Source organism: Chiloscyllium plagiosum, chromosome 16 (assembly GCF_004010195.1).
Source record: "Chiloscyllium plagiosum isolate BGI_BamShark_2017 chromosome 16, ASM401019v2, whole genome shotgun sequence".
Classification (NCBI taxonomy): domain Eukaryota; kingdom Metazoa; phylum Chordata; class Chondrichthyes; order Orectolobiformes; family Hemiscylliidae; genus Chiloscyllium; species Chiloscyllium plagiosum.
The window spans coordinates 14,284,092-14,305,520 of NC_057725.1; the positions used below are offsets into that span (position 1 = coordinate 14,284,092).

The 21,429-nt window shown below is 40.6% G+C and overlaps 1 protein-coding gene across 3 annotated transcripts in view; it reads left to right on the plus strand.

Annotated features, from left to right (window-relative positions):
* Window positions 1–21,429, plus strand: part of c16h11orf49 (chromosome 16 C11orf49 homolog) — a 340,513-nt gene that overhangs the window by 280,155 nt on the left and 38,929 nt on the right. For all 3 annotated transcript variants that reach the window (XM_043705470.1, XM_043705472.1, XM_043705471.1), the window contains one exon: window positions 10,848–11,037. In XM_043705470.1, coding sequence (XP_043561405.1) covers window positions 10,848–11,037 — 190 coding nt within the window. The remainder of the gene's footprint in view (window positions 1–10,847; window positions 11,038–21,429) is intronic.

Here is a 21,429-nt window from a genome sequence, read left to right on the forward strand (position 1 = left end):
CCTGCGAACATCTGCCCCCAATCAGCTTTTGAAAGCTCTTGCCTAATACCATCAAAATTGGCCTTTCTCCAATTTAGAACTTCAAATTTTAGATCTGGTCTATCCTTTTCCATCACCATTTTAAATCTAATAGAATTATGGTCGCTGGCCACAAAGTGCTCCCCCACTGACACCTCAGTCACCTGCCCGCCTTATGTCCCAAGAGTAGGTCAAGTTTTGCACCTTCTCTAGTAGGTACATCCACATACTGAATCAGAAAATTGTCTTGTGCACACTTAACAAATTCCTCTCCATCTAAACCCTTAACACTATGGAAGTCCCAGTCTATGCTTGGAAAGTGAAAACCCCCTACCATAATCACCTTATTATTCTTACAGATAGCTGAGTTCTCCTTACAAGTTTGTTTCTCAATTTCCCTCTGACTGTTAGGAGGTCTACACTACAATCCCAATAAGGTGATTATCCCTTTCTTATTTCTTATTGGGACCCCAATTTCGAACAGATTTTAATTAGGACCTTCACTCACTAAAATGATTTCACGAAAGGAAAATCACTGACTTAAAATGGCCACAGCAATCAACTGATGACAGACTAGGCCAGCTTTATGAAACTTATGTGAGATAAACAAAGACAGTCTGAACTGAAACTGATATTTTCAAAAAGCTTTGAACCTCCGATCTACATCTCCTGTTTGCTTTACACCTTTACAGATAAGATTTATGTGTTGAAGATGAAAGGTCGCCTGATAATTACGTAATTCCGAAAAATGAGCCCAGAGATTAGAACACTCAAATGAGCTCGATTTCAAGTCACTACTTTGGCAGAGCAGCAGAGAGAAAGATGGATTTATAACTGGAACCGGAGAAGGCTTGCCCTGTCTTTCCCTGTTTTTTCTCGATCTTTCTCAAAGGACGCAAACTGGTGAGAAAGCAAATTGGAGAAACATCCCTTCACCATGACCTCAAAAATATTCATAATATTTGCAACCATTACTGATACAAGATTGAATGAATATTATCTAATCTAACACATAAGGAGACTTTAAGGATTTTTAAACTGCGTGTTCTTTTATCCTCCTTTAGTACTGGGTACTCTCCCTCTTTTAAAGCTTGTACTTGTGATTGTGTATATGTTTGATATTGCACCTTTATGACTTTTCTTGAAGTTGAAGAGCAATAACATTGTTCTTCCTTTCACCCATGAGAACCTTGTATTTGGTTCCTTGATTCATTCCGGTGAACTGGTGAACAGCATTTTATTTGAGTGAAATATAGCAACGTGTTAAAAAAAATTTAAAATATTTTTTACAGGCAGTTGAGGGGGTTGAAAAGACCTGATTCATTCCTTGTCATAACAAACTGAAGGAAATTAGTATTAGTAAAAATGTAGTATTGGAGATATTAAAATGACTGTAAGTTGACAAATCCAGGTCTGAATGATCTACATCCCAGATTGCTGAACGAGGCAGCTATGGAGATAGCAAATGCATTAGTGGTCATTTATTTTTCAAAATTCTATTGATTTGAATATTGCTGAAGAATATACGTTTATTCAAGGTTTATGTCTTGCATTCATCTGGAAAATTCACAAGAATGATCAATCTAAAGGGAAAACACTCATTTTATACACTATAAGTATAGATTGCTAAAACTTAGATGCTGGAAATTAGAAACATAAACAGAAATTGCTGGAAAAATTCAGTGGGTTTTGCAGTATCTGTGAAGAGAAAGTAGAATTAACGTTTCAGGTCCAATTCTTCAGAAATGATTGTAGCTAGGAAAAGATTGATAGATATGCTAGAGAAAGGGTTGGGGGAAGGAGAAAGAGTGAACAAAAAGGTGGAAATGGAGCTCAGATACAGAGAAAAACATACAGAGGATTGGGTAAAGGTCAGCCTGGGAGAATGAATAGCTGCTAATAGGAATCATTAGTGGCTCCCAATGGGTAGTGTGTGGTAGTGGTTTATGTGATGACAGGTCCTGCTGTATAGGGGTTAGGGTAAGGAGATGGGAGAAGACCCTAAAATTATTGAACTCGATATTGAGTCCAGAGGGTGGCAGACTTCCCAAGCGGAAATTGAGGTGCTGTTCTTCTGGCTTGTGCTGAACTTCACTGGAGCACTGCAGCAATCTGAGACAGAGATATTGACCAGGGAACAGGGTAGGGTGTTGAAATAAAATGCAACCGGAAGCTCAGGGTCATTTTTGAGTGTAGGTGTTCTGCAAAGCAGTCATCCAGTCTGTGTTTTGTCTTCCCAGTGTGGAGGAGACCACTTTGTGAGCAGTGAATACTAGATTGAATGAAGTGTAGGTAAATTGCTACTTCACTGGAAGTTGCGTTTGGGACCTTGGCTAGTGAAGAGGGAGGGAGTAAGCAGGCAGGTATTATACCTTCTACGGTTACAGGGGAAGGTTGAGTGTGGTGGAGGCGTAGACAGACCTGTCCTGGAGGGAACAGTCCCTACAAAATGCTGACAAAGGAGGGGAGGGGAATATGTGGTGGCATCCTACTGGAGACAGTGGAAATGGCTGCTAATGACCCTTTGGATGTGGATGCTGGCGGAATGATTGTTGACGATGAGGGTACCCTCTTGCTGTTGTGGGAGGGAAGGAGGAGGGTGAGGGCTGAGGTGCGGGAGATGGGCCGGACATGGCTGGGGGCCCTGTCAACTGCTGAGGTTGGGTATCATCTGATGAGGAAGAAGGTTGACATTTTGGAGGCCTCCGAAATAGATTGCTGATTGGTTGACAAGTGGATTCGGATTGGTAGAGGCATTGTCATGAAGAGTATACCAGTTAGGTGATACTGGTGTTACACCCTCTATAAAAACCTGCACTTTTGTAAACTCACCTTTCCCAAAGCTTATCACTAAATTAGCTAATTGTAATTTTCTAAATTGAACCTTTAATTGTTTCAAGGGGTTCTTCTGGGTGTTACTCTAAACCAGTATATCATTTCTACATAGTTAGGAATACTGGCAACCATTTGATTGGTCAATCTGTGAAAAATGGCTGAAGCAGTTTTTTTTTACTTTGAATGGCATCACTTGACATTGTTAAAGAATGTCTGATGATCCGTTAGCTTGGGGTGTTAAAGCAATCCACCAGTCTCCTTTTACTAAATCTACTTTAGTAAGATTTGTATCGTCTGGCCTACATATAAATACAGACCAACAGCAATATGGTTGGCTCTTGATGAAACTGCCTGCCAAGTCACTCAGTTCAAGGCATTTAGGGGTGGCAATGAATACCAGCTTTGTCAACAATGCCATATCGCCTGGAGAAATAAATTAAGAGAAACAGCTGCACTGGCCATTTGTTGATGATATTCTTATAATTCTTAACATAACTAACTCTGTGTAAGCTCCTCTTTATGCTTCTAGTTCCATTATTTATGCTTATCCGTATGCTTCTTTATTTCCATTACTAATGTGTCAATCACTTCAGGTAATCTTTTGCGACTTAGCTTCCTTCGATCCCTTTAATAACTTGAACACTTCTATTGCATTTTGCTCAGTGTTCCAATGCATGTGACTCTAATTTTCCCAGTGGCTCTTCATAATTCAATGATATGGAAATGCCATTGTTGGACTGGGGTGGACAAAATCAGAAGTCACACAACACCAGGTTATAGTCCAACAGGTTTATTTGAAACCACAAACTCTTGGAGCACTGCCTCTTCACCTGATGAAGGAGCAGCGCTCTGACAGCTTGTGATTTTAAATGAACCTGTTGGATTATAACCTGGTATTGTGTGACTTCTGACTTCATAATTTCAGGCTGGATCTCCAGTTTTGGCAGATGTAAAAACTTATTCCCATGGGTTCATTGACCACTGTGTTCTCCACGTGACTTTAGATATCTTTAATCAACCTGTTCAGGTACCTTATGACACATGTTAGTGACAGCTGAGACTTGAACCTAGAGCTCCTAGCCCAGGAGGCAGGAACTCCACCACTGTGCCCCAAGACCCCTCCTGTCTAGTTATATCTGCAATGATCTAATTACTGTTCCATTGAAATTGAAAGTTAATCCATCATGAACTCCCACAATCTTCCAACTGTGACTTTGCATCATATATAGATTTATCATAGCCTTCTTGCTCTTATTTTATGTGCTATATTTATAAGACTGAATCTTATAGGCAGAAATTATTTAACTAGGAGAAAGTGAGGACTGCAGATGCTAGAGATCACAATCGAGAGTATGGTGCTGGAAAAGTACAGTTGGTTAGGCAGCATCCAAGGAGTAGGAGAATTGACGTTTCGGACATATTCCCTTCATGGGACCCTGATGAAGAGCTTATGCCTGAAACATCGATTCTCCTGCTCCTCAGAAATTATTTAACCTCTCAAAACAGAGATGGAAAATATAGTTTGCAATTAACCCACATCCATTCATTGCACTACAGACAGAATAGTAGATTCGTGTTGCCTACTGAATGACTGATGTTTTTTAGTTAGTGTCATCCACTATGTGCATTGAATGCATGCATCAGTAGTGAACCCAATATTGTGAATTGCTAGTATTAAAGGCAGATTGCACCTTTCAAAACAGAGAATCATTGCAGGCTTCAAGGAGTGGTGACAGGCACTTCTTAACCTTTCCATTGGAAACTGTATTGTGCTCTGATACTTTGAGTAATAATTTGCAAGGGAGTACACACAGACTTTTCAGGCACTGCAATGTGTAGATGTTGGTGGAAGAGATAAAAAGTTGAGTTGGCCTGTATCGATTGGGGTAGGAGAAGTCTATCTATACGCAGTGACAGGAAGTGACAGTAGTGTTACTCCATGAACATGGAAGCGCTGCCAGAAGTTGAACAAACTAACACAATTGTCACAGTTAGTGAGTTCACTTCCAAATGGCACATATTACCAACTGCACTACTAGCCTCGTCCATTGCTCAATTCAACATACTATCCATAGCCCCATACTCCATCCACCTACAAACAATCTTTATCAAGCAGTACATGGGCCTACAAATCAAATGCTTGATCTTACTCTCGCACAACCTTTGTACTCACAAGTAATTGGCAGCTATTCAACTATATCAGTTACACCATATCATATTGCTGGACACACTCCACTCTGATGCTTTTAACAGATGAAAGTGACTGTTAACTGCAGGCAGTAGCTTAGGGCTGGAGTTGGACAAACATACATTTTTAACTCACTTGAAGAGACAGTGTTGGGCACCATGAAAAGAGGCAAAACTGAGGATCAGGCAAAATAGCAAGGCTGAAGCAATCGATTGCAAGTGGATCTGCGTACCTAATCCTTCTTCTTCATACCACTTCTGGAAATAGATAAATCATGCAGGCTTTCTCTGCTATTCAGAGACATTTGTCTGTTAAAATGAATGGTAAATAGCAGGCCTGTCTGCTTTCCTGAGATGAGCAGGAGGAAACGGTTCATTACCCTTCAGATGTTCCAATTTAACAGCTGCACATAAAGGTACAAAGTCTCCCTTTGAAGTTATCAAAGTTAGACAAAACCATTAGGAAACGACTGTCTTTCTTTCAAAATTTTTAATACTTTTTAAAGATGTGATTAGTTCTTTGGTAGGTTTCCTTACTCTGCGGTTACGGACTACTGTTAGGACTGTGAGCTTTGGGCAACTTAGGCTTAAGTGTTTCATAACAATCCACTCATATGATATTTCGAGGCTAATGTAATATGACATTAGAATCCCTCAGGCCATTCAGCCCATTGGGTCCACATCAATCCTCCAAAGAGCATCCCACCCAGACCCGCCCCCTAACCTTGCATTTCTCATGACTAGTCCACCTAGCCAGAACATCCGTGGGCACAATGCACAATATAGCATGGCCAATCCACCTAACCTTACCTGCACTTCTTTGGACTGTAGCAGGAAACCTGAGCACGCAACAGAAACCCACGTAGACATGGGGAGTGTAAACTACATACAGACAGTCACCCAACGGTGGAATCAGATCCAGCGCTATGAGGCAGCAGTGCTAACCACTGAGCCACTGTGACCTGAACTTGTATTACTGTCATGTATGCTTCCCAAAATAGTGAATTCATAGTCAGCTTGACCATTTGAAGTGGGTGGAGGTAACGTTTTCACCTCTGTCTGATAGTCTGTTTGTCCGTAAACAATATATATTTTAGAAATAAATTTCAACAAAACGTGGTGCATAGATAGGGTTTGTTCAAAGGAAGAACTGATTAGATTTAGGGGAGGATGTGGATCTTGTTCCTGGAAATTTTTATAATATCACTTAACATTGAGAGATGAAGTAAATTGCCCTTTTTGTTTATCATGTGTTGTTTAATTTATCATTTAGAATGTTGTGGATTGTTGTACCTGCTTTGCCATAATTTGTCATGTTGTTAAAATGTGAGCAGAATTTCCTCAGCAGGTTATTGACTGTAGTTTGGTTCCGTGGCTACCTGGTGAGGTCCACGCCCCCAACAACCCACCCTCCCCTCCTGGCACCTTCCATTGCCACCGCAGGTATTGCAAAACCTGCACCCACACCTCCTCCCTCACCTCCATCCAAGGCCCTAAAGGAGCCTTCCACATCCATCAAAGTTTTACCTGCACATCCACCAATATCATTTATTGTATCCGTTGCTCCCAATGCGGTCTCCTCTACATTGGGGAGACTGGACGCCTCCTAGCAGAGCGCTTTAGGGAACATCTCTGGGACACCCGCACCAATAAACCACACCGCCCTGTGGGCTCAACATTTCAACTCCCCCTCCCACTCTGCCGAGGACATGGAGGTCCTGGGCCTCCTTCACTGCTGCTCCCTCACCACCCAACGCTTGGAGGAAGAACGCCTCATCTTCCGCCTTGGAACACTTCAACCCCAGGGCATCAATGTGGACTTCAACAGTTTCCTCAGCTTTTCCAGCACCACTCTACTCCAGAATCTGGTTTCCAGCATTTGCAGTCATTGTTTTTACCTGAAGCCTCGTCAGTAAGAAGGAAGCTTTTAGTAAAGCCATTCATTTTTATCAGCTTTATAATTATGTTATGGTCCCAACTGATGGTTCAATAGGACAAAGTCAGAACCCAGAATCTGGCTTGATAGTTTTTTTTTAAATTAGAATCTGGTTTCCAGCATCTGCAGTCATTGTTTTTACCTGAAGCCTCGTCAGTAAGAAGGAAGCTTTTAATAAAGCCATTCATTTTTATTAGCTTTATAATTATGTTATGGTCCCAACTGATGGTTCAATAGGACAAAGTCAGAACCCAGAATCTGGCTTGATAGTTTTTTTTTAAATTTAGTTAGCATGGCTGTCAGTCACTAAGCCATAGTCATATGAGGCTGTGGAAAATTTTTAATAATGGATCAGAAGTTTATTACAATAAAAGAGGCAAATAAAAAACAACAAGCTAGATTTTACGGATATAGGATCCAAAAAGATCTTACAAAACTGAAGATAAAAGGTTTGAACTCTAGTTTTCCTCCACTATTTTATCCTGTGACTCAAATCCAGTAGAGTTACACCTCTATATCAAATCCTTAAGTTCCACAAATTTTCCCTAGTTTCTGTGAACTGTGGAGATTCCTTACATGAATACAAAGCTGAGAGCTTAAAACTTATAATTCACAGAAGATTTTGAGTCAAACTCTTTGGTCTGGAAGGTCCTTAAACAAAAACTCTGCTCAGTTAAATTATTTCCTTAACTGCAATGAAAAAAGTCTCTGTTGGAGAGAAACTATTTTGATTTCTGACCCCAACCAGGTTGCCTCTAAACTATCCAAAAAGATTTCAGTTCTTGGGTTTTTTAAACTAAGATCAATTCTTGATTATTGTTGTGATCCCAGCTGATATTACAACCGGACAAGACCAGTCCCAGAATGAAATCTGACCTGATAGATCAATGTTTTAAAAAACTGCTACCAAGTTCACAACATTAACTCTGTTTCTCTCACCACAGATGCTGCCAGACCTGCTGGGTTTCTCCAGAACATTTTGCGTCTGTTTCAGATTTCCAGCATCTGCAGTACCCATGCTTTTATAGTTTATTTCTTTTACAGCTGTATATAGAACCTTTTTTTTAAGGAAAACTATTGAATATGACTTCAGCCAGGTACCCTTTGAATTGATTCCAAAAGCTTTTGAACTGATTTTTTAAATTCAAAATATTTTTATGCTAAAAATAATATCTTAATGTTTAATCTCTCTGGCCGTGAATTCACACATTAACAAAAGACCTCTCCATTAACAATCCAGGAGGCTTGCAATCACCTGCTGTCTGTTACATATCAAGTTTCAGAAAAGACTAAATAATGTTTATACCTATTTACAAAAAAAAATCCATTGGCCATTAGTTTGAAACCAAAGCTTATAAAAATAATTTACATAAATTGCACTCTGTCCATCACATTATTTTGAGTGGAAATCAGGCACTACCTGTTGTAAACCCTACAGTATAAACATCTCATTGTATTTGCCCTCTAGGCGTTCACAGTTAGCTGCTCTCGAACACATTCTGGATCAGACCACTGTTCCGGAAGGACTGCCTGACCTGATTTCTTTTTCTAAAAAAACTTCACTGAAGTAACCAACTCTAATATGGCACTGTTTTGAAATCCAGCATTATGAATAGTCAGTCAAATCACATAACTTTCATCACAATTACAGAACATCAAGCAGGTAGTAAAGGTCTCAAGGAAGAGCTGTATAATTACAATAAAATTGATTTGACACAACATGGTAGAGATATGTGTTGAACTGAAATAGAGTACCACTCAGGATGATGTGTAACTTGGAGGAAAAATTTGGGTTTTGATCCCAAGCTCTTCCTTAAGTTATGGGTTTAATGGAACGAAATATGCCAAGGTGTTTCACAAGAGCAAAATAAATGTCATGACATTGAAGAAAAACATGTGCTGGAAATCAAGCCCCAATAATCCTGAGTCATCAATTTAATCACTCAGCTGCTTCATTTACCTGACATTGACCATTATGTAAGATAAACAAAACTCACAACAGGTTTCGTCAATAAACATGGAAACAATGACTTACTTATTATAAAAACCAAAAGAACTGCGGATGCTATAAATCAAAAACAAAACAGAAGTTGCTGGAAAAGCTCAGCAGATCTGGCAGTATCTGTGAAAAGAAGTCAGAGTTGATGTTTCAGGTATGGTGACCCTGAGTTTTTGTTTCTGACTTATTTATTATAGTAAATTTATCCCTTAAAGGCAAATGGATTAACTACTAATCAGTAAACTTAACCTATACCTTTGTAAAATCCAAACATGCACACTTCCATTCACAAATAGATTTGATTTGATTTATTATTATCACATTCTGAGATACAGTTAAAAGTGTTGTTATATGTGCTATTCAGGTACATCATATACATGAAAGTAATAGAACAGAATGCAAAATACAGTGTTACAACTACATAGAAGGTGCAGAGAGAGATCAACTTTAATAGTTGAGAGGTCCGTTCAAAAGTCAGATAACATTGGGGCAGAAGCTGTTCTTGAATCTGTTGGTACATGTTTTCAAACTTTTGTATCTTCTGCCCAACAGAAGAAGGTGGAAAACAGTATAACAAGGTTGGAAGAGATCTTTCTTTATGTTGGTTGCATTCCTGTGGGAAGTGTAGATGGAGTCAATGGATGGAAGTCTAGTTTGCGTGATGGACTAGACTGTATACACAACACTCTAGTTTATTGCTGTGTTGGGCAGAACAGTTGCCATACCACACTATGAAGCAGCCAGATAGGATGTTTTGTGTGGTGCGTTTATAAAAATTGGAAAGAGTCATTTTGGACGTGGTGAATTTCCTTAGCCTTCCAAGGAAGTAAAGACATTGGTGTGCTTGGACAGTGCAGTGAAAGTAGACAGTTTTCCATAAGTAATATGGGTGAAACGTATAAGCAAAGGGGAACAAATTCTGTGGTTCAAGAGTCCATGCTGTAAGGGTGGAATGAGATGACAGACACTGTAAAAACTGTAAAAACGCCATCCCATTCTCCCAATTCCTTCGACTCCACCGCATCTGCTCCCAGCTGTGGTTCAAGAGTCCATGCTGTAAGGGTGGAATGAGATGACAGACACTGTCACAGGTCTTGTTGGCTTTGATGATAATATACCGTTGTTGTCAATCCTCAATTCAGTAACCAGTCATTTAAACATATGATTTTGCTTGAGATAGAAATTTTGTTTTTAAATCTTTTAATGCTGTTTATTTTCCTACTCTCAGCGAGGGATAGTTAAAGATTTTATTTAATTTGAATACTTTTGGAAGTCTGAAGGTAACTGGTGGCAAACTGCATCTTGACTCATGAAAACAGATTCTTAACCCATAGACATCTGGTGCCAGCATTTCTCACAAAATTTATGAAGTCCAGCTACTCATTGTAGCTTATATAACCAATAAGGGAACACTACACTGTTCTGCTTTTAACCTTCAAGTTGTTAAAAAGGGGTATTTTCTACAACAGTTCAAACTTCCAATTTCCCAGTTTATACTTCAAATAAGAGATGTGCTCCTTTCATAACACCAAGTAGGACCCTGAGCCACAGAATGAGAAATTTTGTCAAATGACAAAAAGCTTGAGTGATAAAACTAGATTTTAAGAAGTGTCTTAAAGCAGGACAGCAAGGTAGAGAGGTACAGCGGTAAAGGGAGGGAATTCCAGAGCTTGGAGCCGAGTTAGGTGAAGGCACAGCCAGTAATGATGGAGCAGTTATAATGGAGAATGTGTAAGTACTCGGAATTAGATGAACACTTTGGAGAGTTGTTGGGTTGGAGGAAAGTACTCGAGTTTTATCATCAAAATCACATGATTAACCATTAACGTATGTAGTACATTTTTAATAAAACCTTTGGCATTTTTCCCTCAGAATATCTCGAAAGCATTTCTATTATTTATCAAGACCTCCTTATGGGGAAAAATCCGAATGCTGTGATTGTGCCAACTTCCTCCGTCCAACAACATCGGTTACTGTCTGTTGAAACAGCAACACAAGAAGGTGTTGATGCATCCCAGTTTTATGACTGTTTGGAAACACTCTGTGACAGATATAAGCACAAGTAAGTAATGTTATTATAGTAGTTGGTATTGTATGTTGAGTCTGTGATTTATGTTGTCATTAATCAGTTTTTTTCCTTTATTCAGTATTAATGTCAATTTGTTTCTAATATTTGTCACTCATAACTAACATCGCGTTTTTTCCTGTGTATTCCACCAACAAAATTTGTCCCAAAAGAAGAAAACAACCACAATTCCATATTTCAAGAGGAGACAAAGTTCTCGGGTTATTATCACTGAACTATTAATCCAGAGATGCAGGTAATGATCTAGATGCCCTGGTTCAAATCCCACATTTGCATATAGTTTAGTATTTGAGTTCAATAAAAAAAATCTGGAATCAAGGGTTTAATGATAACCTGACTTTGATCAGTGTCAATTGTTGGGGAAAATCTCATCTGTTTCATCTTTGCCTGGTATGCCTATCTGTGACTCCAGGCACATAGTAATGTGCAGTAACTCTTATCTGTCCTCTAGTCAATTAGGGGTCATCAACAAATGGTGGTTTAGCCACAATGCCCACGTCTTGGGAATGAATTTTTGAAAAACATTTCCTGAAATCGAACATTATGAGCATTACAAAGATATGTAAGAATTGAAAATTTATCTTTCAAGTTACCCGTTATTCTTCCTAGGTTGGAATTAATTGTACCACTATGACACCAGTTGGTATACCTGGATGTTATGGGTATAGTCCCATGGGGCTTGGCTGATCCTGGGTATGTAGGGGCACTCTCATGAGTGCGGATGACACACAAGATCTGGCAAAACCCGAAGGGTAGGTGGTGACACTGTTGTCACGTAAGTCCCATCTCCATCTCCATCCATTAGGATTTAATGTCACATTTGAAGCACAGGCAACCCTGCACTGGAGGTAGAAATTGTCCTTCAGGCTTTTTAAGGTGACCCTGCAGTTTAAATTCCCAGTGTCTGAAGCTCAGTTGCTCCAGCACAAAAAGACATCCAAAGTCCAGAGAGAAGATTCCTCCACTGTCACACTGAGTTGCATCAGCAGTTCATCTGAGGTGTCACAGTTCAGATGGGGTAACCCCTTCATCTGTCATTACCTCCTTGAAGGTCTGTCCCCTTGAGGGCTCAGATATGTGTCAAGAGTGTGGTGCTGGAAAAGCACAGTAAGTCAGGTAGCATCCGAGGAGCAGGAGAATCGACGTTTTGGGCATAAGCCCTTCATCAGCAATGAGGCTTGTGGGCTGGGGAGCTGAGAGATCTGTGGTACTACTTTAAGAGATAACCCATCTGCACCTCAACTGTGGACTGCCCTATTACATATTGGACCTATTTCTTCTGGATTTCCTGCCTGAGCATCTCAGCTCAGGTAGTTTCTACACACAGACAATGTCTCCATGAGCATACAGTACACTGTGCATAAGGTCCTGCAAGGATTCTCAGGGAGAGTTTTTAATCCAAAGACAGCTGGTGCCAACATGTCTCACAAAAGTGTCAATCCAGTTACTCTATAGGTTACATGAGTTACATGATCTTGTGTAGCCTTTAGTAACCCTCGAGTTGTTAAACAAAAAGGTTATTCTCTATAACGCGGCAGTCAGAGAGAGCCAAAGAAACCACATCTGAGTAACCATGTTTTATTGGGTGGGTTACTAAAGGCGTCAGAGATAGGTATGAGTTTCATTAAATCAGGAGGCATGATTATATCATGTCAATTGCACTTAAACAACACACAGATTGAAAATTTAGCATGTCAGCACCTTCCGGCTGCTAATGTGGGATATTTCTCATTTTGTTACCACCCACTTGATTGCCACCACAGGAGGCTGTTGTGCACCTCTCTGTATATTTCTCTGTGCACGTCTGTCATCTTCCATGCTACAACAGGCTCCATAAAATCAAGACTGGGGTCTTTCCCTCATGTTTGACCCAGTGCACCACACTGGGCCCCACAGACACACTCAAGCTGTAATATATCATGCTGCATTACTTGTCACCCCCGCTGCTGAGATCAAATGTTTGGAGACCCCTGGTCAGAGTGGTCTCTTTCAGCAATACTTAGATAATAAACACAATTGCACTGCCGATCTGACTGTAAATGACCAAGCAACAAGACAGTACAGTAATTCCCCAGAATCAATGAAATGCTCTAACTTGGGACCAATCCCACTGCTGTACAGCAGCAGCTCCATATCTCACAGCAGCTTTGTAGCTGAAATTGTCAGTTTGCTGTTTTTTTTTAAAACTGTCATTTTAGAAATGATTGATTGTGCTAAATACATCTCCACTCGTTATTTAAGCTGTCCTCTGTAGCTAGAAACATAATTTTAGCTTTTTTGAGCAATGCTCTTGCCACTGAATCAGAAGGTCAATGCTAAGTAAGTTCTGTCTTATCAAATATAGCATATTTCAGGAGAGTTATACGAATGCCTTGTCTGCTTACTCAGGAGGACATAAACTATAGTTTTCTAAGATTAGGGCATATATTCGGTCCTGTCTTGTCCTGTTTGTAGTTGCTTCTCTTGGAGATCTGCTATCATTGATGGGTCAAACACCCTTACCAATATGATATGTTTGAAATATTCCATCTATGTTACCCCATAACATATACCATGAAACTAGGTTCTTTTTGATATAGATATCTCGAAGTTCATGAACAACAATAATTATTAACACTGTTATATCAGACTTGTGCATTGACTGGGATATCTGCTTATTAATGTTACAAATGTATTACAGTCAGAATTTTCCCAGCCTCTGAATGGCATGGCATTGGTCAGGAAGTTGGGAGAATTGTATGAGTTTGGCAGTAAAAAGTTTCTCAATTTGAAGAGCAAATTGTCCCATTTTCAAACCAAATGCTGAACGGCAAGGCAAGATTCTCTCTGATGAGTGGTGAAAAACTTATTTGCATACTTTAATATGTATTAACATCTCATTACAGTTCATCTCGCCCAATTTATATGCAGCTTCCTATTCGCCAGATCAAAACAATTCACGACATGAAGGTTATAGCAATTTTCCGATGAGTCCGGCTTGCCACCTCTGGCCTTCGGTCTTGGACCCATTAGCCTATGTCTCAAGGTGCAAAATATGGGCAGCAGCCATCCACAAATGTTGGGATCTGATGTGTACCATCCCCAATGCTCCCTCATGGTGGATCTCAGATCCATTTGCAAGACAATCCTGCATTTCCGTACTGCGGTCTGGAGCAAGCCAGTGTCTTTCATTGGAATGCTGTTGCCAGCAGCTTTGCAGCAAGCAGACTGCATGTGCCTTAACCAAAGTACAATCTGGCAAAGTCTAAGGAAATAATCCTCAGTCAAGTCAAAGGAGACACCCTTCAGTCAGGCAACTGAAGTAAGTTAATAGCTGCCTCCGATATCTGTCCAGGGCTTCAGGTAGTTAGAGTCAAGGGACTCATACTAATACAGTTTGGAAAGCGGACTATGGTCAACACTGGGCATCCATTGTAGTCAGAGAATAAGTCAGTTGAAGATTTGCAAATAGATTAATCAGGGGTGTTAAATGAATACATTGCATCTGCCTTAACAGAAATGGAAGAAGCTGTTCCCAAGCCATGGTGACAGAGGGGAACTCTATCACTAGGAGAGTTATAAATTAATTAGGAAGAAGTCTTGTATTGATGTACTGTTGGTACTTAAAGCTGGCGTGACACAAAGAAATGCAACCAAGGATCTTGAAGGAAATGAGGGGGACCATAGGAAGGAGACTGGCCATAACCTTTCAGTCTTCTCTGGACTTGGAAGTGCCTGAAGACTGAAGAATTGCAAATATCACAGCCTTGTTCAACAACACTTGTAAATGCAGACTAATCAGTTTAACCTCAGTGGTGGAGAAGCTTCTAGAAATAGTTATTTAAGATAGAATTAGTAGGCACGTGGAAAAAGGTGGGTTGATTATGAAGAGTCAGCATGGGTTTCTAAAGCGGAATCAAGTTTAACTAACTTGCTGGAGTTTTGGAAGACGTAACAGAAAGATGTATAATATATTCATGGATTTCCAGAAAGCATTTGATATAATTCCATACAAGAAAATTCTGAGGGAAGTATAAGCCATGGTATAAAAGGGACAGGAGCAATGTGGATACAAAATTGGCTGATTGAAAGGAAACAGAAAGCAATGATCAATGGGTATTTTTTCATCTGGAGAAAGGTTTGTAGTAGAGTTTCCTAGGGTCAGTATTGGGGCACGAAAATAGAACAAAGAACTGAGTGTTGGACGTCTGAAACAAAAATATAAATCGCTGGAGAAAATTCAGAGCAGAAGTTCTGAAGAAGGGTCACTAACTCTGCTTTCTATCTACTGATGCTGCCAGACCTTCTGAATTTCTCCAGCAATTTCTGTTTTGTTTCAGTACTGAGATCTTTGCTTTTCCTGATATATATCAAAGATCTGGATCTTGATGTGCAGGAGATAATTTCAAAATTTGCAGGTGACACAAAACTTGGAAGAATGTGAGGAGGATGGTGTGGAAGGTACAGATAGATGGCAGATATAGTTCAATTGAGTGAAGTGAGACATGATGCACTTTATGAATTTTGAAAGACAGCCTAAAAGAGGGTCAGGGCTAGGGTTGATTGGGAGGAACAAATCTAAAGGGTGTGCAGGAGCAGAGGAACCTGGGTGTATATATGCACTGATCATTGCAGATGCTAAGACAGGTAGGGAGAGCAGTAAGTAAAGCCTACAGTGTTCTCAGATTTATTAATGGGGCACAGAGTACAAGAGCAGGGAAGTGAAGTTGAAATTGTGAATTTGACTTATTAAACTTCTGCTGGAATGTTATATACAGTTGTGGCTGCCACATTATAAGGTATAAGATGTAACTGCATAGAAGAGAGAGAGTGCAGAAGCAATTTACAAGAATGGTTCCAGAAATGAGAATCTTCAATAATGATGATAAATTGAAGAAGTTGGGACTGTTCTCCTTAGAGAGAAGAAAGCTGAAGGGATATTTGATAGATGTGTTTAAAATCATGAATGGGTGGCATGGAGTATATAGGGAGAAGCAGTTCCCAATGCAAAAGGTACAAGAATGAGAGGGTGTCGATTGAAAGTGCTGTACAAAAGAACAAGGCTGATGTAAGAAATAAATGTTTTCACACAGCACGTAGGCAGGATATGGAATGCACTGCCTGGTTATCCACTGAATGATTATCTGGGTAGAAGTAGTGTGCAGAAGTATGGAGTAAAAGTAGAAGATTAGATAACGTTGTTCATCTGAAGAGCCAATGTAGACATGATGGGCTGAATGGACTCCTTCTGCATCAAAACAATTCTGTGATCAATGAAGGCTGTCTGTTCAAGTCAGTGAAGATGGTTGGCCACAATCAGTTCTGAGAGTCCAGTTACCCAAAGTCAATGTGCTGTTTAATCAGGGGCTGCAGCTGCAGGAGGAAAGCAGGGCAACTCATTGTGCGGTTTGGAAGCAGCTCAGTGGGATGCAAATTGTGAAGGGGGAAAACTCAGCAGGTCAGAGCGAGGGACATGGGAGTATGGAAAGGAAAGGGTAATGCTAGGGGGTGGGGATGTTATGGACAGTTAGCACCACGATGTCTTCAGTAAGGGGGCAGTGCATTATTATGTCTGGCATGAGGATTCAATATCTAGATCGATATTGCTGGAAATGCACAGCAGGTCAAGCAGCATCCAAGGAGCAGGAAAATCGATGTTTTGGGCAAAAGCCCTTCATCAGAAAGAGCTTTTGCCCGAAACGTCGATTTTCCTGCTCCTCGGATGCTGCCTGACCTGCTGTGCTTTTCCAGCACTACGCTAATCTAGACGCTGATTTCCAGCATCTGCAGTCCTCACTTCTGCCATGAGGATTCAGTAGGCTGGGGCTCGGGTGGGAGAGTATAGAGGGAATGTGAGCAGTTAATCAAACTGATTGAGTAGAAATGCAATGAAGATCAAGGCTGATGCGTTGACTGGGAGGCCTATCAAGAACAGAATGTGTAGTTATGGTGGGTCACTGTGTGAAGCATGGATGTGATTTTCTTCCCTTGAAATTCAAATAATAAATGTGTAATGGAGATGAAAATGGCTGCCACTACGCCCAGATGGAATTGTCTCGTTCTGTGAGGGAGGGGTCTTCACTTCTTCCGTAGCGTGAAACAGACATGGATGCAGTGCAAGTGAAAAACACCTATGATCACAAAATGTTGTATGTGAACCTTAGGCAATAATGTACGAGTGAACCACAAATCCTGACCCCAAGCACTCTTGACCACATCTCGCAGCATCAGGAGGCAATCCCACTAGTGACTGTGATGCACAATCAATGTATTGCATTCCCGACATTTCAATGTTATTTCATTTTGCTTACATCACGACTGAGGTAGCTCGATGTCGGGCTGTGTGTGGGCTCCTGAGCCCGGGGCTCCCGTCCGCTTTCTTTCTTTACTTTTTTTTTCTTTTTACTTCTGCTCTTGTTCTTTTTTTGGGGCCTTTTGCAGAGGATTAATTGGCAGCATTGACACAACAGCAAGAGCGGGCCATGTGTGGAATGGTGAATGCAGCAGCCTCCTGACAGTCTGAAGTGGCAATGACGCTGGAGATTGGAGGTAGCAGCAGCAAGGATATGGGGATAAGACTTCAACTTTACAATCTGGGTGTACCTCTTACCTTTTGGCTTTCTTTTATTTCTGCATTTTTAAAATGATGTTTCTGTAACCAATATGGCACGTGAGAATGGTGACTTTGTACACTTTACACTGCACTCAGTGCACATGACAATAAATTCTAATTCTAATTCTAGACAGATTCACTCTAATTGTCAAAGTATCAATTACGTTCCAAGGTCCCATAGCCTGCACATGGTGGAGGAGCTGCATACTGCACGCATGCAATTTAAAACACTGTGTAACATGACAGAGGGCTAGACTCTACGCCTTTGATCTTATACTTGCAGCTTGACTGACATTCGCTCACACATCTGATGATGAAAAGTGAACATATATTTAGATTAGATTACATTACAATGTGGAAACAGGCCCTTCGGCCCAACAGGTCCACACCGACCCGCCGAAGCGCAACCCACCCATACCCCTACATTTACCCCTTACCTAACACTACGGGCAATTTAGCATGGCCAATTCACCTGACCTGCACATCTTTGGACTGTGGGAGGAAACCCACGCAGACACGGGGAGAACTTGCAAACTCCACACAGTCAGTCGCCTGAGGCGGGTCTCTAGTGCTGTGAGGCAGCAGTGCTAACCACTGTGCCACCGTGCCGCCCAAATACGTAATTGCATTTACAATGAGGTTTCACCCATACCACCTATGTGCCCTCAGAAGATCTTCCTCCTTTCCTTTATTATGTTTCTTGCAGTCCCAGGATAAACAACTGGCCTGGAGGGAGTCTATGCTACAGTGGAGTTTGTTTGTCTTGGAGTTTTGGTCTGAGGGGTGTTTGTGTCTGGAGCAACCAGGCTTGTTGTGAGTGTGCCCTACCCAGTGGCACTGCCCAACCTCCTTATGAGGAAAGGGTACCTGGACTGAGGTAAGACTCCCATCTTCTTGTCACCACGCCTTTGGTGATGAGGGCAATTTGCTAGATTGATGGATTGCAGAACAGACTTGCTAAACATTTTTGACAGATTGAATTACGTGCAGGGGATCTTCTTACGATATATATGGTGAGTCTTTACGTAAAAGGACTAGAAGAAGAGAGACTTTGATCACAAGATTCAGGATGTATGGAGAGTGTAGAATCAAGACAAGTATGAATTATAATTTTAAAAACTCCAATGCTGGAAATCAGAAACAAAAACAGAAATTGCTGGACAAACTCAGAACTGAAGAAGGGTCACTTGACCTGAAACACTAATTCTGCTTTCTCTCTACAGATGCTGCCAGACCTGCTGAGTTTTTCCAGCAATTTCTGCTTTTGTTACCTTTGAATTGATCTTTATCATGTGCTGTAGATAGCTTCTGTACATGTTCTCTGTTGGTAAGATCTGGCCTAATATCATTGACCAGGAGCAGACAGGTGGGACTAGTTTCATTTGGGATTATGGTCAGCATGGACTGGTTGGCCCGAAGGGTCTGTTTCTGTGCTGTATGACTGTATGACCCTGATGAGCAGATTGTTTTGCAGAAATTGATTTGGCTTTTGCTGATGCAACGTATTTTTCACATTGAGAGGGGAATTAATGTCACTGGGACTCTGCTCAAACAGTTTAACAATCATGTTTAGTAGCTGAAGTGCCATCTTATAAATCATTTTTAATTCAGCTGTTCAGATCCTCTGGGCCAGAGGTAAGGATACTATCACTGTGCCACAAGATGGCTTAAAGCATCATGTTATAGATGCACAGCCACCAGCAATATTTTCACGAAATTTATGGGGAGCTGTCCACAATTTATGCCATAATCCTCCAGGATGTTTAAACCTACCTGTAGCTTTAGTGTGGTAACTCAGAACAATACTATTCTTTCAAAATAACTGCATCTTTTAAGTATGTATTCTAGGGGTGTCAGCTTTTCTGAGGCTTTGCCTGCAATTTTTAAGCACACCTTGTGTCTGTTTTCTCTGTTGCCTGACACACAGTAGTACTCTTACAATACTCACCTTCCGCATGTTTACAATCCGCATGTTTACAATGTTTCACCTTCCACACACAGATGTCTTTAACATTGGTCTCTACTGTCTTCAAAAGAACAGTGCTTCATCACTGGGATATTTTGACTGTCTTCCTCAGCCACCTGCCTTTTTCACCATGGTGTATTTGCAGCTTTTTGCTTGCTCACTCTAACATGCCTGCCATCTGAAAATGTTCAGTGACAAAAGGAAGCAAAGATAGCTTGCTGCTTTATCATTGTAACCCCCTCCGCAAAGCTGTACAGATTACACGATATGGGCTGTTACGTTAATTGATTTGTACTTTATCTTTCATTAAATTGTAAAATCTTGGAACAAAATTCCCTGAAATTAATGTTTTGTTAAAACCAGTCACAAGCAAATCCCATCAGAACGAGACAAAAGAGTTATTATTGATGCAGTTTCTCAGCAGGACATTATGCTGCCTTCAAATTGATACCAGCACAAACCCCACCACAAGAACCATAGATTTCATGGTAAAATTAAATCTGCTGCACGTTGGCAGGATTTACGTTACAAAGTTTGTGCCAAAGTTCAGTCCGTGCCAGATTGATTCTGGCATGAACTCAGAAATTTAAGCAGGTTATTGAATCATTTCAGTTGCACAGAGTGACATGTTGAATCTTAAAGGATGCCAATTCTTCTTCTAAACATATGAAGTTCCTGTTTATTCAGCAGAGTAAAGGTTAATAAACTATTGGTTGCCTCTTATACTGACCAAATAATCAGGAGGTTTAAAATACAGTGATCCTAAAGGAAATATTTAGTCTATGTATCCAGACTTTTCAAACAAAAATAGGGTCACACAGCAGCAGCCTGTATATCCTCTCTAAAAATGACTTTTTATTTAAAGCATGCTGTCTGACAGAACTTCGTATCTTTTTCTACTCAACCTAGTGAATCACAGCTTTTTTTCATAGGATCCCTTGTGACTGCGGACTGGATTTTACACATTCACCCAATGTGAATGTCAAGGCTCAGTTCTTCATTTAGCCCTATTTAAATTATTCAGGCAATGGCCCTTCAGTAAGTATGAGGTAGGATGTCTATCCTTCTTCAGGATAAATCTCACCCCCATGAGAGTTGCCAGCAGCTGTGCACACGGGCAGTGCCTTTGGCAGTACAACAGTTATGGCAAGGATGTAACATTCAGCAATAGGCCCAGAGATACAGGTAAGCCCAGAATTTCACTCAGGTCATACTAACAGGCATCTGTGGCTCATGAAGAGGTTACTCCTTTAAGTCAGACTTCAATGGCTGTGAGTGCTTTTATGGTTGAATAGTTGGGCATTGCTTGCACGAATGGACTCAGTAAGTAGAGCAGGTTTTGAGAGAGAAGGTGTTTAGGTTTCCTCATGAGTTCTGTCGTTGCACCACTTCCAGGTTGCTTAGACTCTTTCGACGGAAGCGTGGTTTATTTCTGAAGTAAACTTTTCGCTTTGGCTGAAAATTCTTTTCTTGAAAGACTTTGTCCTCCTAGGGTTATTCCTGGGGAGTTCTAATTTAAAATGGAGTTTCTCAGCTTTATACAGATCAAGCTGAAGATGGCTGCTATGTTAACATGACATGAAGCAATATCAATTACGCTGGTATCCCCTGTGGGAGTTTCTTCAAGTCTCTTGCTTGTCTCAGAGGTCTTAAATTTTCAAATCTGCAAAAACCCATTGTGTTGTCTAAAGGGGTAATTGAATTTCAAATAGTTGTCTTTGTGGTTGCTATTGAGATAACATATCAGTTTGTTTTTGGCTGGCTGAAATGAATCAACAAGAATCAATCATTAACCTCTGGCAGCCTTTTT